We start from the raw sequence: 27767 nt of genomic DNA on the forward strand, positions 1-27767 counted from the left end.
TTGGGCTGAGTAGGTTTGAGGTTTCTTGTGTTCCTGTCACAGGCTGTTGCTACACCCTCAGAGATACTTGGTTGTGAAATTATTGAATTGCTGAATGAGCTTTTGTTCTGTCACCTACCAGACTCTGAATGCTCTGTTGTGCTCTGGGAGCTGAAATCCATCAGGGCATCCCCAAACCCTCCCGGGTTGTTACTGACAGTGCAGTGTGGGGGCTCACTGAGGCGCAGAGCACGGCCTGAGCTCTGCTGCTCTGACAGTGCAGGGAGCAGAGGGTGCATTCCCCCCATCCTCAGGCTGCTCCCTTGAATCCTTGTCTTCCCCAAATCTCTTTCCCTGCATCCACTGCCAGCTGGAGCCGCCGTGCTGTTCTCTGCGTCTCATCAACTTTTCCAGCTCTCAGCTGACAAAGTGTTGCCTCTGTTGCTGATGTCTCTGAATTTCTGCCTGTGAGGGGACGCTTGGCCCGTGTGAGCCTGGCTGCTGTGGGTAATGGATCGCACATTGTGCGGAGTGAGCGCCTGCTGGGCTCCGGGACAGGCTGGGGGAGGCTCTGGGATTCCAGAGGGATTGTTTGCACAAACGCGTTACGCCCCTGGGCTGCCGAGGGGGTGGGTGTGTTTGTCCCGATAAAAGATTGGCTTCTGCCCCTCATCTTCCCCAGCAGCCAGAGGAGCAGGGAGCTGGGACTCCCACAGCTCTGCAGGAGAAGGGAGAAGCCCATTTACTCCTAGAAATGGGCGGGAAGGTCTTCAATTATCTTTTCCTCACCATTTTCTGCACAATGGCTCTGAAGCTGAACTGTGTCAGCTCCATGTCTGTGGCAGGGCTTGGATATGTTGTTACAGCAGCTCTTGTGCTTTCAGCTGTGGTAAGTGAGGAGCATCACAATGAAACACTGAAAACTTCTGGTTCCAGCTACTTCCAGGAGACCCTCTCCTTTAACTCTCAGTCAGTTTTTAGAGGGAATTTGGTAGGATTCAGGCAGATTGGAATCATGATGATAAAGTTCATTCTTTTCCATCTTTGATATCTGATTTCAGCTTAGGAATGACTTTGATACCTAACTTATCATTTTGCTTTCTAGCTTGTAACATTCTTTATTTCTGCCTTGAAAACTGAGCATATTTTACTTTTGTCCATCAGCTGCTGTGATCCATCTTCTTTTTCAAAGAACTGAATGCTTCTAATGTAATATTGTAATGTTTTCTTCCCTGTTACCTGATAGCTCTCAAAGGTGTGATGTGATCGATGGACAGACTTCATTGCCAATACACCAGAAATGTTTTATTTCCTTTCAGAATTACCAAAGTGAATTCTTTTATAAGAAAGTGTTCATTTTGTTTATTAAAAAAAAAAAAAGGATATTGCACTGTGTTGATATATTGCATAAGGATGGCAATAAACATATTAAACCAAAATTGCAGTGTCCTTAGGACAGGATGTTGTGTAAATTAATGTAATTCCTACAAGGGAGCAGTTAAGTAACAGGTCAGAACAGAAAAGCTTTAAGAAGCCTGTTAATTGCCTAAATATTCAATGATATTCATAGCATTTTCCATTTGGTTTTAGAAAACCTGTAAATCATGTTTATGCAGGGTGTACAACATGTGGAGGTAAAAGGGGTTTCTTTCCCACAGCCTGGAATGACCAGCTTCACTAAAAAGTTATAAATTAGTAAGAAAAATACAGAGATTAAAATCCAGAGAGAGAGAGAGAGAGAGAGAGAGACAGTAGAGTCTAGAAGAGGATAAGGCAGTGATGAACCAGGAATTAGAGGCGATTGGGAGTGAAAATTAACAGTGATCAATGGAGAGAGATTCTTTCCACACACATTTTTTTTCCCCCTTCAAAACTCAGTGCACAAGAAAAAAGGAAACTTTCCACTTTTTGCCTGGCACAACAAGTGAGGAGATGAGAAGCAATTTAATGTAGAGACTTCCTTGTGTCCTGCCCACTGAACAGCACCCTCTGTCTCACCCCCAGCCTGTCAGCATGGTGGAACACGCCGAGTTTTTGAAGGCTGGGAAGGAACCCGGCCTTCAGATCTGGAGGGTCGAGAAATTTGATTTGGTCCCAGTGCCAAAAAACCTGTATGGAGACTTCTTCACTGGGGATTCCTACCTGGTGCTGAACACCATCAAGCAGCGCAGCGGGAACCTCCAGTACGACCTGCACTTCTGGTTGGGTGAGTGCTGGGAGTGTCCCTGCAGAGCTGGGAGCCCAGAGTGACCCCTGAGCCTCTCTGCTCCAGCCATGGCCAGGAAATGTTACCCAAGGAAAGGAGGAGCAGCACGGTGAGAGTGCAGTTCTGGGGGTAAATAGCTCTACTCATGTCAAATATTTGTGTGGTCTGTGCAAGAGAGAGTACAGCCACCTCTGATCCTAAACCCAGCTTTTCCTGGGCAATGGGACAGGTAAGTTCTGCAGAGGTTCACAGGGAAGACAAGATCTCGGGTGAAAAGTCTGGCTGAAATCCCTTCTGCCTGAAAGGAGGGAGGTCAGGTGTGTTCCTGCTGATCAGGGAGTGGGATTTTTCCCTCTCCTAAGTGCCCTCTGCTGTCCATGTCACAGAGTACCATGCCAAGGCTTTCCCACAGCCTGCAAACCCCAGGCTCTTTGACAATATCACAGTTAAATCTGCTTTCTCCTCCTCTGTTTGCACAGCTGAATGCAGAGGCAGACCCTGCATCCCCTCCCAGTGTCTCTCTTCATGTTTCAGGTGATGAAAGCTCTCAGGATGAGCGTGGGGCTGCTGCCATCTTCACTGTGCAGATGGATGAGCACCTGCAGGGGAAGGCTGTGCAGCACCGTGAGGTGCAGGGCCACGAGTCCCCCACCTTCCTGGGCTACTTCAAATCTGGCATCAAATACAAGGTGGGTGACAACTGACTCGAGTCTGCAAGAAATGGCATCCTGCCCAGTTCCCAGGAGAGTGAGAATTGCCCTTTTTCCAGTTGCTCAAAACCCATTCTCAGCCAGATGTTTTCAATGAGTTGGAACTGAACAGGGTGGAGAACGGCAGATCCCAGTGGGAAAAATTTGGCTGAATTAATAATACACAAGGAAAGCCCCAGAAAGTTTTAGGAATCGAGGTTTTGTTTTTCTTCAAGAGGCAGAGGAAAGAACAGTCCCAAGGCACCTGGAATGAATTTAAGAAGCAGCAAAGTTAATGGAAAATGCCTACCCAGGAGATTTGATTTCTCCCCACTTGCATAACAGTTTGACCTTGCAGTCTCTGTGCTTAGCCCACCCTCCCAGCATGTGCAATGTTTTGGTAAAGGAGATGAACAGTAGTGGGAGTTACTCCTCCCTGCCATCACAATAAAGTGGGATAGAAGTGAAAACATGCAGTCAAGCAGTTGTGTCTGTTAGGAATCCAAAGGCACAAGGAAAGTGATAGCAGGTCACATGCTTGCAAAGTGCTCACATTTCCTCATGTCTGAGACTTTCCTGATCTTTCTGTTTTGTTTATTTCCCACTGACTGGTTGTTACTTTCGTTCATTTAAAGTCGGTTGTGCTTTTTTTGAGGGTAACTGACATGGGTTCTGTTGCCTGCATTGATAAATAATTCCCAGTGTCTATCAGCAGAGAAAGTGAATCCTGAGCTTGGGATAATTTCTGGTAGGCAGGACGTGTTATACACATGGGAATACACTCTTCCCCCAGTCCTGGTGTGAATCCTTGCTCCTGTGTTTCCCCCCCAGGCTGGTGGCGTGGCTTCTGGCTTCAGGCACGTGGTTCCCAACGAGGTCACTGTGCAGAGGCTGCTGCAGGTCAAAGGCAGGAGGACAGTCCGGGCCACGGAGGTCCCTGTGAGCTGGGACAGCTTCAACACAGGGGACTGTTTCATCCTGGACCTGGGCAGTGTGAGTATCACATCAAAGGCAGGTGTGGCAGAATTCAAGGGGCAGGAGGTGTCTGACCTTCACACAAGTTTTATTTTCCCCCACTCTGCTGAAGCCATCTCAGTGCTGAGCATCCCGAAACACTGACATTGTTCAGTTCAGCTGAGTCCTGTCTCACCTAGGGAGGTGCTGTCCTGCTCTGACACGACTTTCTCCTTCCCCAGAACATCTTCCAATGGTGTGGCTCCAAGAGCAACCGCCAGGAGCGGCTGAAGGCCACGGTGCTGGCCAAGGGGATCCGGGACAACGAGCGCAACGGGCGCGCCAAGGTCTACGTGTCAGAGGAGGGATCCGAGCGCGAGGAAATGCTCCAGGTTATTCCCTCTGTCCCTTTGTCCCTGCTGGAGTGGCAAGTGGGATGTGTGCAAGAAAGGTGGGGTGGGTGGTGTGTGTGGTATAAACGCACAGCTCAGTGCAGAGCTGGTCCTCTGCTCTGCTGGGACGTCTGAGGGAATTTATGTGACTGATCTGGAATTCTCTCCCACTCATTCTCTTGACTGGAGCACCTGGGAAAGAAGATCCTCTTGGACTGGCTGGTAATGATTTTTCTCTCCCTCACAGGTTCTGGGACCAAAGCCCAGTTTGCCAGCAGGAGCTTCTGATGAGACCAAAACTGACACAGCCAACAGGAAGCTGGCTAAGCTCTACAAGGTAATGAGGAGCCCTGACATAACTCTGGGGAGAGTGGAGTGATCGTTGTGGAATTGGATGGAAGTGCAATAGCAGAGAAGAGCTGAGCTGTTCTGAGTCCTGCCTCACTCTGCTTCTTAACAAGTTTTATGTATGAACCTTGGTTGCTTGCACTGCATGTCCATGTACTTTCTGTTGGTTTGTCACCACTTATGACTATAGTGAGACAGCTGGGACTTGCAGGAATTTTTGAGAGAAAGGTGGAGTGTGAAACAAATAAGGGGAAAAGGAAGTTTTCCTCTGCTGTCAGGCATTGTGTTAGGAAAGTGACAGGAAAGAACTAGAAACAGTGAGCCTGAGAAGCAGGACCTGCCCCTTTCTAACACCCAGATGAAGCCATGACTTGGAAGGTGTCATTTGCCATCAGCTGTGTGAGTGGAGAAGAGTGTCCAAGACTTTTTGGGAGGAATCTTCTCCAAGCCTCTGCTATCCATGGGGTGAATATCTGCTAAGACGGTTTGTTATGTGGCACTTTATACATCAGTCAGTAGAGGAACTCAGATTTTTAACCCCACTTGATGCAGGAGGCTGTTCCAGTTACCCTTCAGTCCCTGTGTGCAGTTGGTTTGGTTTAGAAGATATTTCCTTTGCACTGAGGATATTCCCCATTTTGGACCAATCTCTCCTTGGTCCCAGCAGTATGTGCTTTGCTAGAAATAGTTGAAATCTTCAGACTAAGTGTTATGTTTTTGCCATACTGTTGCTGTGTCAGAGGTATCCTGTTTGAAAACAATAGTGCCTGCAGCAGCCAGTGCATTTAAATGGATTTCCCTTCCCCTCCCTGAGTCCTGAGCTATGGCCACGGAGCAGCAGGGAGCAGAGGGTGCTTATGTGAGCTCTGTGCTGTGTTGTCACAGGTCTCCAATGGGGCTGGGAACATGGCAGTGTCCCTGGTGGCAGATGAGAACCCCTTCTCCCAGGCAGCCCTGAGTACAGATGACTGCTTCATCCTGGACCACGGCACAGATGGAAAGATCTTTGTTTGGAAAGGTATCTGAGACAACCAGGGAGAAAAGAATTAATATCATAAATAGAAAAGCAGTTGTTCTCTCTCAGCCATCACAACAGGCATGAAAGAGATTGAACAATGGTCATTTGTTATTTGGCATCATTTATCTGGAAGGCTGGGCCCTTCTACTTTGGCAGAAGGTACCCGGGACGGTTTCTTCTCTGGGTAAAAAATCCTGACCCACTTTCTCTCTATTTTCATTAAAGGCAAAGGTGCCAACTCTGAAGAGAAGAAGGCAGCGCTGAAAACAGCCTCAGAGTTCATTGACAAGATGGGTTATCCCAAACACACCCAGGTAAGGACCTGTGGCAGCTTTTCTGCCACATGGGCAGGGACTGCGGAGCACGGATGGCTCAGGGCGCGTGTCCCTGTTGAGTGGCTCCTGTTGTGGGAGATCTGCTCTGTTCTGGGAGATTCTGCAGTGCTGCTCCTGGGCTAAAGCAGCATTTACCCCAGCACAGCTGGTAGTTAAAGGTTCTTCCTCTCAGATACTCTTTTACCTTTTCCATGACCTCTTTTAAGAGTGAAGAAGAGCAGATAAACCTGCTGTTCTTAGGGAGACGGTTCTAAAGGCTCATTCCTTTCAGATCCAAGTCCTCCCTGAGAGTGGTGAGACACCTTTGTTCAAACAATTCTTCAAGAACTGGCGGGACAGGGACCAGACAGAAGGGCTGGGGCAGCCTCACGTTTCTGGCCACGTTGCCAAGATTGAGCAGGTCCCTTTCGATGCCGCCACCCTGCATAGCTCCAAGGCCATGGCTGCCCAGCACGGCATGGAGGATGATGGCTCTGGCAAGAAACAGGTCAGTGGTGGCACAATCCCTCTGGGAAGCTTTCCAGACTTTTCTTTGCTACTTGATGGCATTGCTGCAAGAACAGCAAGACAAAAGGAGGCCAGAGAGCCTTCAACACTGAGGTCTTGTAACTACTGGGGGAATTTCTGACACCAGAAATAGCAGCAGGGTCTTGAAAGCCCTGCAGAAAAGTGGGGTTGATTCTGACTCCACGATTTCCCAGCACTGTGGACACGGATTTATTCCTCCTCCTGCTGATAATTCTCCCTGTTGCCATCGCATGTATGAACGTCTTGGAGCACCGGGGTTCATGACTCCGAGCATAGAAGCAGGGGTGGAGTTGGGCTTGAACGGGTGGGGGCTGTCCAGAAGCCCACAGCGGTCCTGGCCGAGGTTTGACTGTTTAAAAACGCCCCGAAAAGCCTCAGAGCTCCGTTCGGGAGCAGCCCCTGGAGCGGATGGGAATTGTCCCGTCAGGTCCCGGCAGAGGGCGCGGCAGCACCGCCGGCTCCGGGGTGCGGAATTCGGGGATAGCGCGGGCCGGCCGTGGGCTCGCTCTGCAGCGCCTCTGCTCCTCTCCCGCCAGATCTGGAGAATAGAAGGCTCCGAGAAGGTGCCCGTGGACCCCGCCACGTACGGGCAGTTCTACGGCGGGGACAGCTACATCATCCTGTACGATTACCAGCACGACGGGAAGCGGGGACAGATCATTTACACCTGGTACGGGACTTACCCTGGGGCAAGTCAGGAAACGCTGGGGCTGCGAGTCCACCCGGAAAATCGATCACTGCTGGTTCCCACTTTCAGAGGATCTTTAGGGGATAAAGTTTCACCCTAGATAACTTTCACTTGCAAACAAAATACCAGAGGTCTGGGATGTTTCATTTGAAGTGGAACAATGGAGGGAATTACTGTGTGAGCTATTTTTTTTTCCCATTTCTGCCCCACTGGTTATTACTCCCTTCTTTGGACCAAGCTCTGCTTTTCTAGGAAAGTGCTGCTTACCTAGGAAAGGTTCTTATCTCCCCCTGTGCTCACTGTGCTACAATAGAGGATAAGGAATTTCTCCTTTGTGTTGAAGGAAGTGCTGCAGAGATTCAGTAACAAAGGGTTTCCTTACCTCCTCTTGATCTCTGTAAGGTGTGTGTGTGGGGGGAAAGGCTGAGAATAAAGCTGGGATTTGGCCTTGTTCTCCAGGCAGGGCGCCGACTCCACGCAGGATGAGATTGCAACCTCTGCATTCCTCACAGTACAGCTGGATGAGGAGCTGGGAGGCAGCCCCGTGCAGGTAAAGAGACCCAGCAGAAACCAACCCAACACTGGGGAATAAAGAATATATATACACACATATATATACATGTATACTAAACACCTGGCCCAGCTGGGAGTTCTGTGAATATTCCAGCTCGACAGAGGGTTGTAAAAGCCATTTCTGGTTAGTCTCGCACTCCTCAAAACTGACAGCAAGTTTCTTTTTCTTCAGAAACGAGTAGTGCAAGGGAAAGAGCCCCCTCACCTGATGAGCATGTTTGGTGGAAAGCCCTTGATTGTTTACAAGGGTGGAACCTCGAGGGAAGGAGGCCAGACTGCACCTGCGGCAACGCGGCTCTTCCAGGTCCGCTCCAGCAGCTCCGGAGCCACCAGAGCAGTGGAGGTACGTGGGGGGGGTCAGCCTCGGTGCTGTGTGCACAGCCCCTGGTGGGAACGTGATCCACTGAAGAGTTCAGTTCCCTCCGTGGAAGAGGAACTTGGGCCAGGACAGACACGTGTTCAGGGTCCCACTGCTCTGAGAGAAAACGCACACAACACCTCTGTGCAACAACAAAGGGGAGAGTAAATCCTGCTGAGGAGAGGGCAGTGGTTTGTGGCTGCAGGAACTCCCCAAATTTCCAGCTTCAAGAGGCCTGTCCTTGTTGACACAGAGGAGTTGGTGTTAATGATTGATCAGTGTTGGCAACGGGGACTGCTCTGCCATGGGCTCCCCAGTGAGCTCCTAAATCTCCTGCCATAACCACCAGGACTGGCACAATGACAGCCAGGCATTCCTGCTACAGGTCCTGTGTACCTGTAATCACACACTGAAACAGTTATTTACTCTTCCCATGTGGAAAATCTAACTCATCACTTGGATACAGGGAATATACAACACATCTGACAGCTTTACATGCTCATATGGAAAATCTTGTTTGCAGTTTATTCAACTGTAGGTTTGATTTTGAAATAACAGGCTCCCTGTAGAGGATGGTTACATCTGACACCTGCAGTGTTCCTTCTTTTCAGCTGGATCCTACAGCCAGTCAGCTGAACTCCAATGATGCCTTTGTCCTGAAAACTCCCTCTGCTGCCTACCTGTGGGTTGGCCAAGGAGCCAGCAACGCTGAGAAATCAGGAGCACAGGAGCTGCTGAAGATACTGGGAGCTCGCCCAGTACAGGTTGCTGAGGGCAAAGAGCCAGGTGAGGGGGTCACAGTGGAGTCTGTGATCATTTCTGTGTAGCTGCACATCCTCAGCACTTATTTCATGGGCATTTTGTCTCCCAGAACAAGATGTGGACATGGGCAAGAAGGGCTTCTCCAGGGTATTTTCATTGTTTAACAGCACTCTCATGTATGTCTGCAGGCCATTGGGCCTTTCTGACCCGGAAGAATGCTTCAAGTCCTGCCCAAACCATAACCCTGGTGTGGGTTCCATGAACAGAAGTATCAGTCTCTCTTTGTTCTCCAGACAATTTCTGGGCAGCCTTGGGTGGCAAAGCTCCGTACCGCACCTCGCCCCGCCTCAAGGACAAGAAGATGGACACTCACCCCCCGCGTCTCTTCGCCTGCTCCAACAAGAGCGGCCGCTTCACCGTGAGTGTCTGGGGGGATTCACTCATCCTCCACCTGACAGGGCTGTGAGATCAGGCCCAGCTGCTCTGAGCCCCCCACCAGCTTACACCTGGTCTTTCTTCGTGTGGTCTGTCCTGTACAGATTAAGTAAATGAAGCCTGTGCTCATCTTAACCCTGTTTTTCAGATTGAAGAAGTTCCTGGAGATCTGACTCAGGATGACCTTGCCACAGATGATGTGATGCTCCTGGACACATGGGATCAGGTATGTCACATTTAGAGGGGGACAAGAGGAGCAAAGAAGAGGCACAGATTGGCTCTAGATTGAGACCTGAACCACAATAGCCAGAGGTGCTGTTGTATTACAGATTCAGCACACATCAGCCACAAGGCAACTCAGAGCTGATGTTTTATAGAAAAATGTTCAAACATCTGCTACTTTCCCTTGATATTAAGCTAGTGTAGAATTTGTTCAAGAGTCTACAACTCACGTAAACAAAATGCAGGGGAAAAAACTTCCCATTATTGACCAATAGAGCCTTGGTCATGTTGGTCAATGACCCAGGCACACCAACATGAGGATTTTCTGGTTTGTGTCACACTCTGTTCACTGAGGCTTCATCTAAATTATCCCTTCATAAAGAGTATGATTGTTGCTGAATTAATTAATATTTTTATCTTTAGGTCTTCGTATGGATTGGGAAAGATGCCCAAGAAGAAGAAAAGACTGAGGCACTGAAGTCTGGTAATGTCACATTTTCCTCTCTGAACTATCCCTTTCTCATTTTCCCACTGTGTGATCATGACTCAGGCAATTCATATTCTGACAGGCATAGATAAAACCATGGGGTACAAACTTTCAGTGGGTATTTTTGTTCAAATGGCCGATGGGAAGCTGCCTCTCTGGCAGCCATTTGGCCCCAGCTGAGCTGCTGCTCTGCAGGCCTGGTGCTCAGTGAGATCCCTCCCTGTGTCCCCAGCCAAGCGCTACATTGACACAGACCCCTCCACGCGGGACAAGAGGACCCCGGTGACCATCGTCAAACAGGGCTTCGAGCCCCCCACCTTCTCCGGCTGGTTCCTGGGCTGGGACGATGACTACTGGGCTGTGGATCCCCTGCAGAGAGCAATGGCAGATGTGGATGTGTGAGCAGTGTTTGAAACAGAGCAAGTTCAGTGCCTTCAACGCCTTCAAGAGCTCCTTCCTCCTGCAGGATGTATGTTAACGAGGGAATGATGTTAATAGCCAATTAGCTGTGCAATAATTTCCGAAAACAATCGTGACCAGTCATTGACCCTACTCCTTGCTTTGATTATATTTAATACAATAAAGCTTGTATGAAATATGGGAAGAACAGAAATGGTGGGGTTTGTTATGAAGAAGAAAACATTAAAGAGCAGCTGTAGATCCCATGTTTGAAAACACCTTAGAAACCAAAACCTTCTTTAAGCCATCTTTTGCACATGGACTTTTTAGTGAAACGTTACAGAAATTATTTTGTGAAGTTTGGGACTGCTTTGCTTTCCCCTCTTCAGAATTGTATGTGTTTGAGACCCTGATAAATAGTATTTTACTCTTTCAGAAACTCACTCATTAGTAAACAGCATTTTTTTAATTCAGGATGAGAGCAAAAAAGCATCTTGTGGAATCAACAGGGATTCACAGGGGTGGCACCTGCAGCAGCAGCGGGAGTTACAGGGTGACTCATCTTCCCCAAGGATTAACCTGGAGCTGTGCTGTTGCTCTGCTTCCCACTCCAAGTGCCTGAGCACAGCAATGCTAATTACTCCAGCTTTGTTAACTGTTTCTCCCGCTCCCAGACAGAAGTTAGGCTCAGCTTACTTCAGCTGCCACCTTGACAAACACAAAGTATATTGCTTTGGTGATGCAGAGGAAAACCTGCCCAGCAGACAGGCAGAAAAACAACAGCACTTGGGCATCTCCTGCCAGTGACAAAGGCACAGTGTGTCGAGGCACAGGTACCCAGGCCTAAAACACCTGTAAATACAGAGCTGATTGGAGCAGAAAGGGCATAAGAAACTGCTTATGGAGTTATGCTGGCCAGTGGGAGAAGGGCACTTACATCAGTGATCCTGGCATTTCAGTTCCATTGCCTCGTCCCAGATTTTAAAGATGTCAGACTCAGTGCTGGTGGCAGCCTGAAGAGTCTTCCCTACGCTGACTTCACTTCTTCTCTTATTAATCCGTTCTACAGGGGTACAAAACAGGAAGTTTAACAGCTTGGGTTATGTGAGCTGAGGCCCAGCTGCTTTGAGGATGAAATGTAAGCCCTTATTGACACAACAACCACTCCAGGTCTGCACAGAGCAGCACCAACAGGTAAAGCACCAGTGCAGCACCTTCTGTTAAACACCACTCCTCCCTGCTGCTAGTTACAGACATGGCATTTCCTAGAGAAATAAGTTTGTAGATCTGGATAAAATGCAGCACTTTGGTTTTTAAAAAATATTTTTAGGAGAAACAGATGCAGAGCCTTTTTCAGTGCTTTAAAGCAGTGCAACTCTATGCAGACACAGCCTCATAACAACAGCAGCCCATCAGCGACCACAAGCACGTTGTATCCAGAACTACGGCATGTTTGTGCCATTCCTGCGTGGCAGCAAGACAGAAAGTTTCACTAACAACTGTTTCTCATCAATGGGGACTGGTTTAGAGAACAGGAGCCTGATTTTCAGGAGCCCCCCAGGACACTATTCCACTTCCCTTGCAGGGCTACAGACCCATTTTGTAGAAGGAATAATTCCAAATGTTGGATCACCTCTACCACAACTGGTTTTGTATTCTATTTGAAAAGGAGATTTTGGATTAGAGGTGTTCCATCCAGGACAATATGGATAAAGCTTATTTAAGATCACAACCTGCTTGTACTCCTTCTGAGAGGCTTTCAACTTCCAAATATTGCGATTGTCCACATTCACAAACATTACATACAAGTTCTATAACACACTCAGTAAAACAAAAAGGTTCCTCAGCAAACCCACTTTGCTAACACTGCCACAAGCTACAATAGACAGGGAATTCAGTGCTGCAAACATGGGCTGACCCCGAGCTCGCCCCTCCCAGCCTCCCTACTCCGTCACACCTAGGAGGCCCTGCAGGATGTTTATGGGCAGGGGGAAGACGATGGTGGAATTCTTCTCGGCAGCGATGGTGGTCAGGGTCTGCAGGTACCGGAGCTGGAGAGCAGCAGGAGACTCCGTGATCACCATGGACGCCTCCTTCAGGGCCCTGGACGCGTTCATCTCGCCCTCGGCCGCGATCACCTGGGGAGGCAAACGGCTCAGACTGAACTCAATCCTCAAACTGAACTCAAAACAGGAGGAACAGGGAATCCACAGGCTGATCTCAGCCCCAGGCAGGTACCCCTGCCCAGCACCCTGCTAAGTGACCTGCCCTGGGCACGTGCTTTCATCAGGCACCAGCTGCTCCTGTTTGGTCTCCAGGCCCCGGTGCCTGGTATCCTCCCATCCAGAATGCAGGATGACAAAAGCTGCCATCAGGTCTTGAGAATGCAATGTAAGTATTTATTCTATCTTCAAAAGCTTTTGTGCTTCTTCCAGCACTGCCTCTCAAAACCAGAGGCACTCCCCACAGATAGCTGAAAATACTTTCTCCCTCAAGCTGTACTTTTTTGTATCTACAAGGGCTTGAGAGGGAATGGTGTATTTCTTACTTGGGAAAAACTAAATCCAGCCCCCGGGCTGATGTCATTACCTTGGCTCTCGCCTCCCGGGCAGCCTCTGCTTCTGCAGCCATGGCTCTCTGCAGCTGGACAGGTAACTTCACATCCTTGATCTCCACACGTTCCACCTTAATGCCCCAATCGTCTGTTGCCTCATCAAGTGTAATCTACAGAAGGCAGGACAGATAAGTGAAGCCACACACCTGCCTCAAACTAATGCCTAAATTTGAAGAACGACCAATAAACCAACTTAATTCTCTTCAAATTCTCACACCTTCAGGGCTTTAGTATTTGTATGATTTGACAGATATAAGAGCACAACTGTTTTAAAGTAACAAAAACCCCCAGAGCTTGATTAATGTATTGAAGGAATTCTGTGGCACAGAATCCTTCCACATGAAGGACTGACACAAGGATCCAGGGAAGCCATCCTCTCCTGTATCCCTCATTCCCATGTGCTAGCCTCCCACTGGCCCTTAGTGCTTTAGTGCCTCATTCTTATTTTACAGAGTGCCCTCCCAAGAGATCTTGTCAGGGCTTTGCCTACAGCTCCAAATCACAACTGATCACTTAGAGATAAAATAAATCCCCACCTTTAAGTTATCCATGGGGCTGCTGCTTTACCTGCTGTTTGATGGATTGCTTCAAGATACTCATACCTGCATGCTGTGGGCAATTTCCTCACGGTCAGAGAGGATCTCAGAGAGGCTTTTGGTGCCCAGGACGTTCCTCAGGGTGGTCTGTGCCAGGAGCCGGGTGGCTGAGTCGGCGTTGGTGATGTTTGCCACGGCCAGGGTGGCATTCTGCACCCTGTAATAAACCACTCCATCCACGTTAACTGTCACCGAGTCTTTGGTCAGGATCTGAAAAGCAGGGAAAGTACAGAATATTCCATAAATACAAGGTTAATTATTAGGACAATCACATACTTGTTTTACTACACCAAGTCCTGGTTTCCCACTGTCTTGATCCTTATACACATGCTGCATGTGAACGTGCCCCAGTGTTCACAAACCCCCCAGTACAGCTCTGCAAAGCTGAGACTAAATATGGGATTAGAAACTTCTCTGTGAAAAGCACATTCCATTCACTTTGCCCTAATGTTATTTTTAACCCACTTCCTCGAATTCACAGATGGATCTGCAAGTCATGTCAGAAACAGGAAAAAGAGAAAAGGCAGAAATTATTTACTCTGAAATTCATCATCTGAGAAGACTCAACCAGTGATTCTGGCAAGGAATCACACCCAGGCAGGTCCCCCGTGCTGCCTTTCAGTGAGGTTTCCCCAGGGCTGTGTGAGGCAGCCTGTCAGCAGGGCCGTGGGGACTGTGCTGCAGAACTGCAGCCTCCTGGGGCAGGAGGGTGGCACTGCACAGGGGAGCTCAGAGAACCGAGAACCTCCTTCCATGGCACACAATTCCCTTCAAGATTTACCTGCCCTGTCTCTTCCCAAACTACCTCTTTTAGCAGGCTTTTCATAACACAAAAGCTAAAGAATGAGTGGCATGCACAGAAATCATGTTGAACAAATAAAAATTGATTTCTGCCTCTATGTAAGGAACACAAACAAACCTAAATCCATAAGCGTAATTTAATCAAGTCAAAAGAAAAACTGGATTACTGATGGCCTCACTAATGGTACATCAGCAGCTGCAAGCACATTCTGCCTGCCAGTGATTAGGTTTCTCCCAATTACCCTTTAGAGTGTACCAGGACAGCTGCCATTTGTCTCAATCTACAACTAACCATGAGCAACAAACCCATGAGCAGATCTGATAGGAAACAGATGCACCACACAGGTTGCACGGAGCATCTCTGTGTCTCAAAATGCACCTGATACATGAGTGATACAGTTATAACCATCAGGATACAATTGTTCACTAGCTTATTTTTAGAGGGATGGTTGGGGTTTATTCTTTTGTTATCCATCAGGTTGGCAGCACTGAGTTCAGCTGGCTTAATGCTCTGGAGACATTCTGCTACAAAGTTAGGATGTCCAAGGAAAATCAGACCAGAAATCAAAGTAATTTTTTTGTTCTTTAGGACCTGCCATGAGCAGCAGCACCTTCCCCATGTTCCTGTGCAGGGCAGGGCACAGGAGCCACGTGCACACAAACCCAGTGAGGGGAGCTGACCACTCATTCCCCCAGTTGCTATGAACAGCATTTGATGTATGTTCCAATTTCATCCCATCACTTGAGCCAGTTTATAAACGTAGATAAATTGGCACAGGACAGATCCCTGCTGCGCCTGGAAACCTTCCAGATTTCACAGAAGCAATTAGGGAAAGTTGTATGAAGCCCAGCAGTCTTCATTCCAAACCCCTCCCATTCCAGCTCTCAGGCAGTATTCAATTATCTCATTTGGTCCTCAGAGCATCATCTGTTTTCTTTCAGTGCTCTTCCCTTACTGGATGACATTTCTAAGGGATAGATGTATTCTTCACAATACATTGCACCTGCACAAGCAATCTGTATTCAAACTGTGCATTACCCAATACTGAGAGGGGATACAGAAAAGCAAAGTGCACAAAATTCTGCAAGGACTTTAGTAGATGCAAAGGCAAATGCAAACTCACCTCCTGAGGAGGGATATCAAAAGAGATGGTTCTCATATCAACTTTGATGAAGCTGTCTGTGCAAGGCAGGACAAAAAACAAACCTGTGCCAAAAAATCCATTCAAGAAGATGTGAAAATAGGTCATTAGAGCAGACAGAACTTGTTACTGCAATAAGGTGAAATCCAACTGTTGTGGCTGTGCAGCTCTTTGTGAGGAGCTCAGCAGCACAACACTTGTTAGTGGCTTCCAAACCAAGGTAAGATTTTCAAAAATGCATGCTGAGAAACTTCAATTATCTGGGTATCACTTACTTAGAGATTTTTAACATTTGGAAATAAAACAGTCCCAAAACTATTAACTACTTTTCAAAATGTTCCCCACAGAGTTATTTGTGGGGCCTAATTCTGGCAAGCATCAATCTCCTGCCTTCTGTTCGGGTGGCTCACTGAGATTCTTCAGCTTTCCAGCAATGTGGAACATTGCAAAGCCTGGGTGAAAATGAAGGAAGAAGCCATTGCCCCTTTCTGTCACTTTGAGCAGCAGGAGCAACAGCTGAAAATAACATTCTTCCAGATCTCAGTTTCCAATATACAACTTTGTTCAAAACTATCAAATACTCTAGTGGCTTCTGTTACTTTTGAAGGATATCAAGGCTTTCAGACTCATTGGGTTTAACTGGTACATCAAACTTCTTTTTTCAAAGAACCCATTTGATGCCATTATTCCTCCCTTTACATTTTGATTCTGCCTGCAGATCATACATTAACAAAGGAGAGCTGGGTGGAATTAAGTTTGCTGTCTTCTCAATCCAGAGTACAAATCAGAACTTTATGAGCTGGAAGAGACCCACGAGGCTCATAAATTCCTGTTGTAACACATCCTCTTACTGGAAGTTACAGAATTCTTGAGAAATCCATTTGCCACTTTCCTACAATGTCTCTAAAGCATTATTGTTTTGCTGATGACTAATTGGCACAAATTGCTGTCCAGGACATACCTGGTCCCTTTGCTCCCCCTTTTAGGATGCGCCCAAGTCGGAAGATGATGGCTCGCTCGTACTCCTTGATAATCTGGAACAGATGGTTGGATGTCATGCACAGGTTTCCAGAAGATGGATTCCAAATTATGAACACACCAGCCTAGGACAGTCTTGAGTCTCAGGTTTAATACACATTTCTCTACTGGCTGCTTGGGAGAATTTTAGCTAAAACTTTATTGTCAAAAAGCAAAGAGCAAAAGGAAAAAGTCAGGACAATACTCCACAGGAAATATTCCTCAGACTCTCAACAGGATGGCACCTGGGCAGGTTCAGGCACCAGCAGCAGCCATCAGGAATATCCTGGCAACAACACAACAAAGTGCAGCATTTGTGACCCAGCAGGGATTTTTCCAGCTCCAATTCAGATGCCACATCAGCCAAGCCAGGAGGAAATAACTCCTCCTGTCTGGAAACTGCAAACATCAAGCTCAGAGTGATCACAGACAACACTGTGTCTTCAAATATGTCACATGCAGCCACATCTATGTACATAATTACAGATTTCTATTTACATACTTCATATTTCGATGAGTGATATATAGAGAGAGATCTTAAAAAATATAAAATATCAGTTCTTTAAGAGTAGTTATGGGTTCTTGCAATTATTCTGATCCTTCAAATGAACTTATTTACTAATGACAGTTGGGCAGATGTAGTGAAGACAGCAATGCAGGAATTATTTTGACCAAATATTGTAATACCACTTTTATTTTTGGTTTAAAGATGAATGCAGTGCTGGGGTCTGCTATAGCTCAAGAAAGAACAGAATTAGATTAATTTGTGTTTATTTTCTCAATAAATCCAATGAAAACAGTAATAACCACTCTGCATTGCTGGAAGTTTTAATCCAATTTAGCAGTGAACGATTTTACCTTTATGCACATCCATAGTGATATAGGAAATGTAAGAACAGTGAAAAGAAGCGAGGTGATCACCAGGATCCATCCACACACACCGAGGCCAGAATCCTCATCATCTACAAAAGAGCAGAAATTGTCACTTTTTTAAACCAAAAGTGCCTATTAAAGTGCCTAAATTGGATATTTATATTGAATGTTCCTTGAAATAAGTCACTGTTAGCACTACTCCTCTGGTCAAATGCATTAGGTTTAGATCAGAAATCAAATTAAAAGCCAACTTCTGCTTTGATTTTCATTGGTCTCTAAGTTGTGCAAGACAGCTGAGGGCAGAATGCTGTCCAAGTAGCATTTATGCAGAAGTGTACCACATTGAAGTTTCAATTCCCAAATGCCTTTCTCTCCCCCAAGTTCTTCTAGCAGAGTGACTCACAGGCAGCAGTGGAAATCGTGTTCCTTTGTTTTCTGACAAGTCAGAGGGACCTCATGTAAGGAGTAGCACACAGATACCCCCCAGGCTGCCAGCTCTGGGACAGCATCGCTGCAACGTGGGTTCTGTTCCAGCTGCAACGGGTGCAGATCGAAGGAAACCACAATTCTCAGACCCGTTGGATCTGGGAAGTTGGATAAGATGAGGTACAAGATTAGCTGGACGTGAAATAAAGTCTCCATAAAGAATTCCTTGGCCAGAAACTCCTCACGCTTTATTCCTCTGTCAATGGAAGACACCAGCTGAAGGTAACTCTGGGATCAAATAACGAGCTGGTGGTTTCAAAAACTACCCAGCTAAAGCCATGACAAACTGTGGCCTGGGAGGCATTCCCAGAGCTACAGGAAGTTTCTTATCCTGCCAGCTAAGACTCCTAAGGGGCTGCCAGGAGCCTGCTGCCAAGCAGGGATGTCCCAGGGTGACACCCAGCACTCACAAACATCACCTTCCTACTCTGGAGATTCGGAAGTTCATGTAAAAGTCACCTCAAATGATGCCAAATTTCAAGACTGAGCAAAGAGGATGCTTTATTTAGCACCAATGTGTTGTTTTTTACAATACAAGAAGGGAGAGAGATGCTGTCTTGTGGAAAACTCTATGAGACATAAGAAACATGCCTGGCATTTGTGGGATGAGCTAGTTCTGCAGCTCCTGGAGGTGATCCCCATCCCTGCCCACCCCACAGGCTGAAAACAAAGGCTTGACCCTGCACTAAGTGCTGGCTGACAGTATCCCCAAACCTGCCACTGGAATATTCTCTGCAAATATTCTTGAGCAACCTCTTTAGGAAATAAACCACACGGAGAAAGACTATTAAAAAAATAAAAAAAAAACAACTTAATTGAATCAGCCTTCAGTGCCTTTAAGGCTGACTGGAACAGTTGTCATTACTTTAGCAAGAAATTATCACTTGGACCATCAAACTGTATTAAGAATTTATAATACACACTTAGTGCTGGAGGCTAAGATGGAAGGGGAAAGGTCTCGTTACAGCTTGAGGTGTGGCACATGGTTAATTTGTGATTTATTTCCTTCTGCAAAGTGTCTACAATCCAAACAAGCACACCACTGTCAAACAGCAAAAATGTACCCCGACTGAAAACAAAATGCCAACTCCAAAGTGAATTACGTGTCTTCACAGATGCTTCACAGATCATTTCACATGGGAAATACCCAAAATTTCGACATCCAATAACCAAAACTACGTCTAATGCCACTGACTCCATATTTTATTGTGATCACATGAGAGCTGCAGGAGAAACCACCTCAGCAGTGTGTTCAGGAAAGGCTTGCACAGACCAGATTGGCACCGACGTGACCATGGCGAGGTATTAATAACTAACATAGTTACACATGGAATGCTGATCCTCCCCAAAGATACCAGAGCCAGGATGTGCCATTGGGCACCAGGCCCAAGGAGATCCACAGTTATTTATACAACAACTCAAATTACCCAGCCAAAGGCTTCGTGCACAAAGCTTTCTTATAAATACATTTCCTTCTCTGGTTGCAAACGAGAAAAGCATAAAATAAATCAGGATTTTTCCGTTTCCTGCTTCTGAATAATGGAAGTAACAGGAAAACATTCCAGCTTCCAGTGAAACTGCCAGTTGTGCTATCTCAGTGCATCATCTCCAAAATGTCCTGACCCACATCACACACCTCCTACCTGGAAGGCCAAAACCCACATCATTAACGATACCAAGAAGTAAAAATTCAGTACAACTCATTGCCCCATCTGAGAACATCTACCGCTTCGTCCAGTCACACCTAGACAGGGTTTGGCTGCAGTAAAAAGCCACAGTAGTGTCAAAAAACAACCCCTAAGTTCTCCTAGCTCTTGTTTACTGGTGCAGCATCGCAGAGATTACTTCTGTTGACTCTGCTTGTCTTCATTTCCGTAGTTTTCCCCTTACTGATCCGAGTTACTGCACAGGAAAGGAACCCACGCACCACAGAAACCCACCGGACTTACGCCACCGGGGCAGCTCGTGGTGATGCTCCGACACATTCCCGAGGGCGGTGTGAGAACCGGCCGGGAATCACCACCTGCGGCCACGGTACCCGAAGGGGCAGCGGGGCCAGCCCCCGTCAGCCGGTGCTGGGGGCTCAACACCCCCAGTTAGACGGGGCTGGGGGGGTCAGCATCCCCCGTTAACCGGTGCTGAGAGCTCAGCATCCCCCCGTTAGCCGGTGCTGGGGGCTCAGCATACCCCGTTAGCTGGTGCTGGGGGCTCAACATCCCCAGTTAGACGGGGCTGGGGGGGTCAGCATCCCCCGTTAACTGGTGCTGAGAGCTCAGCATCTCCCGTTAACCGGGGCTCAGCAGTCCCCGTTATCCGAGGCTGGGGGCTCAGCATCCCCCCGTTAACCGGTGCTGGGAGCTCAGCATCTCCCGTTAACCGGGGCTCAGCAGTCCCCGTTATCCGAGGCTGGGGGCTCAGCATCCCCATTAGCCGGGGCTGGGGGCTCAGCCTGCCCTGTTAGCCGGGTCAGCGGACTCAGCAGCCGCCTCAGCCGGGGCTGGGGTCGCTCCGGTGCCGCCGGTGACCCCTGTGCAGCCGGGCTCAGGGAAACGGAGGCTGCCCGGGAAGCGGAGCACAACCGCTCCTCGTTCCTCTCGCGGGCTTAACTTCAGTAAAGCATCCTCAAACTTTCCTCCGTGACTAAATGAAGCAATAATTAAAACCGAAACAAAAAAAAGAGGAGAGAGAGAGAGAGACACGAAGACGCCCCGCGAGGAGCGGCCGCTGCGGGGCCGTTTGGGGACAGCCCCTGCCCGCTCCCGCTGCGTCCGTTACCTGGAGGCCGCCGGCTCTTGGCCGGGTACCCCGCTTCGTGGTCTGCCATGGTTCCCGAGTGCCCTCAGAGCCGCCTCGGAGTCAGTCCCGCGTCCCCTCCGAGCCGCCTCTGCGCTGTCCCGCCGCCGCCGCCACCGCCGCCGCCACCGCCGTCACCGCCGTCAGAGCCGCCCCGTCGCGGCTCCCTCAGCGCCGCCTCAGCGCAGCCCCCGCGCGCCCGCCCCGCCCCGCCCCGTCCGCGCGCTCCGGGTGCTGCCGCGCGCTCCCGCCCCCGCCGCCAGGGGGAGCCACCACCGCTGAGGGCGTGAGGGAGCGGCCATGGAGCGGCCGTGGAGGGACCATGGAGGGACCATGGAAGGACCATGGAGCGACCCCTGCCCGCCGCGCCCGGCCCGGGGCAGCGGAGGGGAAGCGGCTGGAGGGCGGCCCAGGGCTGCAGGCAGGGCAGGGAAGGCAAGGCAGGGAGGACAGGAGGGGAAGGCACGGAGTGAGCGACCGGCGCGGCGGGCAGCCATCGCCTGAGGTGAGTGAGCCCCGCGCATCCCGTCCTGAGGGGAGCAGCGAGGAAAGTTCCAGCTGCCCCGGCCGTGTGTGTCGTTCGGTGTTCTGTGGGGTTTTATTGCTTTTTTACCCCATCCCCAAGCTCTCTCACGTGGAGAGTTGGGATCTTTCATCCCTTTTGGAAGAGGCCACATTAACGATTTCTGCTGCTTTCCAAGGTCCCCCCACAGAGACAAAGTCTGTGCAAAAGTACATCATACACACACAGGTATTTCATACCAGATTGTTAAATTTGACAAGAGTTCCAAAGTTGAATTCAATATTAGTGTGAGTTATGAAGTCCATAAGTAATTCCTGGCTATTCTTTAACCTTTATTTCTCTATGGGATATTGGTAATTAGTGGGCACGTGCAAACGTGCATCTATCACATTACACTGAGTACTGAGAGAATGCAATTGCTTCTTCTTTGAAAAACACATTGCAGTCCATGAACAAAAATGGTATTAGACTACTAAAACAGATTTCTTTTCAGCATTGATGTTATTCTGTGTTAAACTCTTCCTTGGAAGATCCTAAATGGACAGCCTGAATCTTGCTGTCCATTACGTTCCAGAGGAGCAAAGGTTTTGGTTTGGTAGCACAGTTGGTTGAGGCAGAGGTAGGAGTGGAGCTGAATGCCAAATGTACAGTCTTGAACACTTCCTACTGCTGCTGTGAGCTCCTCCTGCCACACTTGTGCCAGCTGATTTCAGTCTGATCCAGATGAGCAGTACATGAAACTAAAGACTAAATCTGTCTCGAGAGCCCCGAGTGACCTTTTGAAAGTCCTTCTCTCCATTATCTTTACTCATATGTTTGCTATTAATACATTTACCAGTGCTGACACCTGCTGTTCTCACATTAGTAACTCCACAACCTTTTTGTCCTATTGTCTACAACTTTGTGAGTTTACCCATGCTCTGTACGTAACACATGGGGCTAATTTTTCACACGGGTGAAAGGAAGGGAGAACCTGTTAGCTAAATGAGAGCTGATAAATAATCATTCTGTGCTCAAGTTGTCACCTGCACGCAGCCGGCAAATGCCACGAAGAAACTTACAATGCAATGTGATATTTGACCATGGGTTGTAAATATCACAATGCTGTAATTGAATGAGAATCCGTGAGATTCCATGGGCTGGTTGACCTTAGGATCCCCTGGCGAATAGGCTGGTTTAGAGTGCACCAGCATCGATAAGGAAAGAAGGATGTGCTGGAAATGGGAGGGACAGGCTCTGTGGGAAGAGCAGATGAGCTGTGAGGAGCCCCTGTCCTTCACAGCAAATTTGCCACTAGAAAAGTCTGAGCTTAGTAAGATAATGGTTCTATGATTCTATAGGTGCTTTGAAAACTTACACAAATTGCTCAGTAAGAGATGTACAGCATGGGTTTACCTTGTTTCAGCAAGGAAGAGGAAGCACCTATTCATTTCCCCACTGTAAAGTAAAAAATAAACAATTAAGACCTTTCTCCTCCATAAGCTGGGAATCCTGATTCAGCAATACCTCAGCAGCACGCTGTGTAGTGAAGTAAAAATTTATGTTGGCTTTTTGCTTGAAGGAGAGGAAGCTCCTCTCTAATTTTAGATGGGCCTGCATGCCATTAATTTTATTCTTGGGCTGTTTGCCAGGGAAGTTGGACAAGCCCCTGGGTGGGGCGGGCAGGGACACTGCTGTCCTGTGGGGCGTTGCTGCCATCTGCTGCCATCGGGGTGCTCTTCCACGGGCATTTCTAGGACACTGACCAGCAGCAGACCCTTCCCCTCTTTCTTCCCTTTCCCTCTCCTCTCCTTCTTTGCTAAATAATAACATGGGAATATCTTCTCTCCTAATTTTCGATTCAATAACTAAAGAAAATTAAGAACTTGATTTCTGTCTGCCTAGAAGAAAAGAGTGGACTTGCAAATTGATTTATTAATCTCTCAGTCTTATGAAGAGGAACATTTCATTGGATTTTGACTTTATTATTTCCATAAGTCAGCGTCATTTCAAAGGTGAGAGTTCTGGCAGCAGGAACTCCTTGTAGTGCTCTGTAGCAAAGTCTGATTTATTTAACCATCCCTTGAATTCCAGTGTGTCCGTGAGGAGTTAATTAGAGTCCTCACCAGACACAAATCAGGTGTGTTGAGGTGTATCAGAGACACCGAAGGCAGTACTCCTCCCTCGGGATATTTCCTCACCAGATGTGCTTTCGCTGTGGGATTTTTCTGTAGTGTACCAAGCTGCCGTTAGATGTCAGCAGGGCACTGAGCACAGCCTCTGCTTCAGGCTCGTATTGAGTGCATGAATTTTTGTCACCTCTGTGGTTTTCTTAAACACAGTTAAATAAATTGTAGTCCCCAAGGATTATGGAATAATACCAAAGGCTATTCCCGAAACTGTTGTTGATTCTTACCTTAAAAAGTAGCTGGATGTAGAATATTCTGTTTCAGGTTTATATTTGGAGCTGGCTTATGACACTAAATTTTATGTGAAACCTCAATTTTACTCATGCTCTTCTAAACACATGAAGTGCTGTGTGCTGTGAGCTTCCCACAGGGATTAGCTGTGGCAGTCTGGTAGTGAGGTGTGCTGGTGTCCCTTATTTTGGTGTGCTTTTCCCAGTTTACATTTTCAGCAACTCTTACAGTTGTTTTCCAGTGCTGTTTGCCATTCCGAGTTTTGAAGGGTGCATTTAAGTATGTCAGGACATCTACTGGGTTCCTGTACCTATGTGTTTAAATATTGTTTTTAATTTTTAATTCTCTGGAGAGCTTTTTCACTTCCCTTATACATTTCCAGTAGGTCTGTTCTCCATATATTTTGGCTTTAATGTTAAAAGTGCTGCTTTGAATCATTTTCCCCTAAAACATCTAAAAGTAATCAAACCCAGAATTGCAAGTTCCACAAACATTTCCCACGCTATAAGAGCCTGCATTTCATTTAGTTGCCTATTTTTATATCATGGGACTATTTGTTTTCAGTGGAAATAGAGTACATATATGTTGGATGATAATCCCAAAATAGGAATGTCCTAAAATCAGGTTTCTTTAAACAGTAATTTCTCCCACATTAAAAGTTTCATAGTTTAAAATAGCTTTGAGTCTGGGAGGTTCATTATATTTATGTTGTTTACACTTAGAGAATACAAATGAGAGATCATTCAGAGCAAAGCTGCTCCTGAGGGAATCCCGAGGTTTGGGGCTGCTGTACATGGATTTAGCAGCAGAAAGCAGGGGTCACAGCAATCTGCCTCCCCCGTGGGGTGCTGAGCTGTGAAACAAATCATTGTGCAAAATAATATCTTCTTCCTGACTTAGGATACTTTCATTATTACTAACATCAGGAAAATCTGGTCAAACTGCCAAATCTGCCAAACTATCTGTGAGTACTACAAGTATTTTAGAAATCTAGGAAATTGTACACAACTAACTCCTTTGAATTCTCCTATGCATCCTGTTAAGGGACATTCAGGTCCACAAATACAAATCAAAGTCAAATTAAACTGTCCTTACTCATGGTATTTACTGGCAGAGAATATTTTGGAGATCATTTTTGTTTTCTGAAGTGTTTCTTACCGTTCAGCAAGGCAGAAGACTGAGTTTTCAAGACTTCCAGCAGTCTAAGAGCTCCTCCAGCCAGTTTGGGGGAGGAAAAAAGAACAGAAGGGGATGTAGCAGCTGTAAATTTCCAAATTTCCCAGAGCTCTCCAGTCAGTTTCTCTAAGGAGAAAGCTTCCTCCTATTTCCTATGCCGGCCGTGTGCACAGAGCCTTTACTTGTCATTGCTGGGCTTACCCAGGATCCATCTGGGCAGCCAAAGCTCTTTTTGATTTTTCAATATAATGATTTCTTTACTTCTGTAGGTTTGGCAAAAGAGAAAATTTGTGTCTGACAAAACAGAGAAAGCCTGAGGTAACACACACAAACCAAGCAAACGTGCTAGAGCAAGTCAAAGTCATCAAGGTGCCTCAAAGCAGCAGTGGAATGTCACTTTGCTGCTCCAGAAACCCAGGCTCCGAAGGAATCCTCCTGCATAAGTCACTGAAATTACAAGTTTGTCTCACACTCAGATAGCCTAGGGGGGGTTAGCACTTGTAACTGCTCCATCCCTGGAATTAAGGAGCAGAGCTGCATTCCAGAACACCGGCATGCTTGAAAGATTTTGTTGCAGAATAAGAGATTATGTTACTGTAAAAACAAGATACTGAAGGGCTGTACATTTCACCCTGTGTATTTAATAGCTCTGTATTTTAAACCAGAATAACTGTATGAGACACTGAAAGCAGTTCTGGACAAACAATACAGCCTAAATCTGATGATAAAAGTAACAAAGCTCTGGGGACTTTGTAATAAAAACGTATTTTATTGCAAATACACTTCTGGCAGCAGTGATTAAACTGTACTGGATGCAGAAAAAGAACTAAAGGAAATGTTAAGAAAATGAAGACAAACATTTGTTTTCACTTTTACTGACAACAAAATTGGCTCTGAGCTGGGGGTCAGTGGCAGTAGACTCTGGTGAGTCATATATTTGTGCCAGAATATTCCTGAAATGACCCAGTCCCGTGTTCATCATTTGCATGACATTATTTTTCCCATTTTCAGGGTTCCTGTGGGGCTGAGATTTCTGTAACAACCTTTGACAGGAGATTTTAAGTCTCCTTAATCTCCAAATGGGATTTGACTGGCACTCAGAGATTTTACTGGATGACCAAACCCCACAATTTTCCCTGTTGTTCCCCTGTCCATGGCAGCTGTTGTTCTTCCCTTGTCTTTTTATAGAATCATAGAATCATTTAGGTTGGAAAAAACCTTCAAGATCCTCGAGTCCAACTGTTACATGAAATGAAAGAGCTAATTGGCGTTTTTGAAAATCTAGCATTAAGTAAAGCTGAAAGTTTAAAAACAGGTTTGATAGAGAAAGCGAGAGCCCCATGATGTGTTTCTATGGAAACTCCAGTTTAAGGTTTTATCTGATGGATTCTAAAAAGGGTACAATCTGCCTCTTTTTTGTGATTGGGTAGAAATACAGCAGAATCAGTGTTGCAAAGTGATCTTTGGAAAGATAGTTAATGAAGTGCTTCAGGATGAAAACTGCTGTATAAATGAAAGGTGACATTTCTGTCTTAATCACTGCCTTTAATGATGAGATTTTTAGGACAGATTGCTGGAGAGAAGCTGCAGCTCAGCACTCGAAGTACTGGTATAAGTTTCCATTCAGCTGCTGTTGCTGAAATGTTGGATTGTTTTTACTGAGTATTTGAGCATTAACTTCTTGCTTAAAGTTGGTCATAGGATGTGGGCATTTCCTGTGCACACCTCCGGGCATTTCCAGTCCTGACTTAGCACATCTGTGACTTCCTTATTCTCTGCTGGTAAATGTCCACTCTGTCCTGCTGAGCCACATCCCTCCAGTCCCAGAGTCCCCACAGCTCTGCCAGTGGCCTCTTGGTTTCTCTGATTGTTGTGGAATTCCAGAATGGTTTGGGTTGGAAGGGAACTTAAAGTCCACCAATGGACTGGACCAGGTGCCTCCAAGCCCTACCCAGCCTGGCCTTGGACACTCCCAGGGATCCAGGGGCATCTGGGCCAGGGCCTCCCCCCCCTGACAGGGAAGAATTTCCTCCCCTATCCCATCCAACCCTGCCCTGTGTCCATGGGAAGCCGTTCCCCTTGTCCTGTCCCTCGTGGTGCTGCAGCAGCCTTTGCACAAACCCTGAGCCTGGGCTGTGCTGAGGCCAAGGCTCTGCAATTCATTCATATCAGAAGTGGAACGTGCTGGTCAGAGGTGAAAGCTGTGATTCACAGAGCCCTTGTGCTCTTTCTGTCCATGCTTTTATTCACTTGATTTCACTTCTTGATCACCACAGACCAGTTCACAGCCTTAGAATTCATTATGCACCATTCATTCATCCTCACTTTCTACCAGATCTTTCAGTAGTTCACAGCAGAGTCTGATTCTCGCTTAATCAAGTTTGAGTTCAAAAGTCAGTGGCACCTTGTGCTGGCTGTGGTTCATTCCCTCACAATTCCATGGCCATGCAAGTGACTTCATTAGCAACATAGCATGTGCTTATGTTTAGAATTGGTTGAGGCTGAGACATCATCTTTGTCTTCTAATACTGACTGTTAGAGCAAATGAAATAACTCATGCATTTTTACTCATTTTTACTCTAATTAGTTCAGGAACTACTTAGACTCTTTTACAACAAGTATAGATTCACTCCTGAATTGATGCTTTAAATGGAAGAGTAATATGGAAAAGAGCAGAAATTTATTTCAAATGTAAGGAATTTTATTTCTTCCCACCTTCTCATAAAACTCAGAACTACCTGCAGTTTCTTTCCTCTTCATTTGGGTCTTCATCTTTTGTTGAACTATTTCCCATGTTTGCTGCTACTTTCCTTTGGGGAAATACTGTTGCACAAGTAAAATGTGGAATATAATGTAAAGAGCACTGTTTCCAACAGCAGCTACCAGGCAACCCTAAAGTTCAGGATTTTTTATTCTGACACAAGCGTTTGATACTGGAATGAAATGCTTCTGCTTTGGCTCGTTTGATTTGTTC

At 46.9% G+C, this 27767-nt stretch overlaps 2 protein-coding genes across 3 annotated transcripts; one reads left to right on the forward strand and one right to left on the reverse strand.

The window, feature by feature from the left end:
- The first annotated feature begins 646 nt into the window (after positions 1–646).
- On the forward strand, positions 647–10578 carry GSN (gelsolin). Its single transcript, XM_041406441.1, has 17 exons — positions 647–868; positions 1984–2185; positions 2720–2874; positions 3706–3867; positions 4071–4220; positions 4468–4557; positions 5454–5586; positions 5812–5900; positions 6193–6408; positions 6986–7119; positions 7597–7687; positions 7883–8053; positions 8680–8854; positions 9124–9248; positions 9414–9491; positions 9911–9971; positions 10207–10578. Exons 1-17 carry the CDS (start codon positions 734–736, stop codon positions 10374–10376), a joined length of 2337 nt encoding a protein of 778 aa, XP_041262375.1. The 5' UTR covers positions 647–733; the 3' UTR covers positions 10377–10578.
- A 137-nt stretch (positions 10579–10715) lies between these two features.
- STOM (stomatin) lies at positions 10716–20816 on the reverse strand. 2 transcript variants are annotated; one of them, XM_041406443.1, is made up of 9 exons: positions 20678–20816; positions 17402–17505; positions 16488–16560; positions 15509–15591; positions 13590–13793; positions 12963–13097; positions 12331–12511; positions 11311–11436; positions 10716–11225 (listed from the first exon to the last, which is right to left on the reverse strand). In XM_041406443.1, exons 1-8 carry the CDS (start codon positions 20724–20726, stop codon positions 11312–11314), a joined length of 954 nt encoding a protein of 317 aa, XP_041262377.1. In that variant the 5' UTR covers positions 20727–20816; the 3' UTR covers positions 10716–11225; position 11311. The 2 variants fall into 2 exon arrangements, with proteins under 2 accessions (XP_041262377.1, XP_041262376.1); XM_041406442.1 differs by having other exon boundaries at positions 10716–11436.
- Between the last annotated feature and the right edge of the window lie 6951 nt (positions 20817–27767).

The sequence above is a fragment of the Onychostruthus taczanowskii genome, unplaced genomic scaffold, assembly GCF_017590055.1.
Source record: "Onychostruthus taczanowskii isolate IOZ18803 unplaced genomic scaffold, ASM1759005v1 scaffold25, whole genome shotgun sequence".
Classification (NCBI taxonomy): Eukaryota; Metazoa; Chordata; class Aves; order Passeriformes; family Passeridae; genus Onychostruthus; species Onychostruthus taczanowskii.

Bases quoted from the DNA above. Each gene is read 5' to 3' on its own strand.
- GSN (XM_041406441.1), top strand. From the start codon at position 734: ATGGGCGGGAAGGTCTTCAATTATCTTTTCCTCACCATTTTCTGCACA. The intron at 7,120-7,596 runs GTACGGGACTTA...CTTGTTCTCCAG, and splicing joins GGACAGATCATTTACACCTG to GCAGGGCGCCGACTCCACGC. The intron at 7,688-7,882 runs GTAAAGAGACCC...CTTTTTCTTCAG, and splicing joins TGGGAGGCAGCCCCGTGCAG to AAACGAGTAGTGCAAGGGAA.
- STOM (XM_041406443.1), bottom strand. From the start codon at position 20,726: ATGGCAGACCACGAAGCGGGGTACCCGGCCAAGAGCCGGCGGCCTCCA. The intron at 17,506-20,677 runs GTAACGGACGCA...GCTCTTTTGTAG, and splicing joins CAAGAGCCGGCGGCCTCCAG to ATGATGAGGATTCTGGCCTC. The intron at 15,592-16,487 runs GTATGTCCTGGA...TTTTTGGCACAG, and splicing joins AGGGGGAGCAAAGGGACCAG to GTTTGTTTTTTGTCCTGCCT.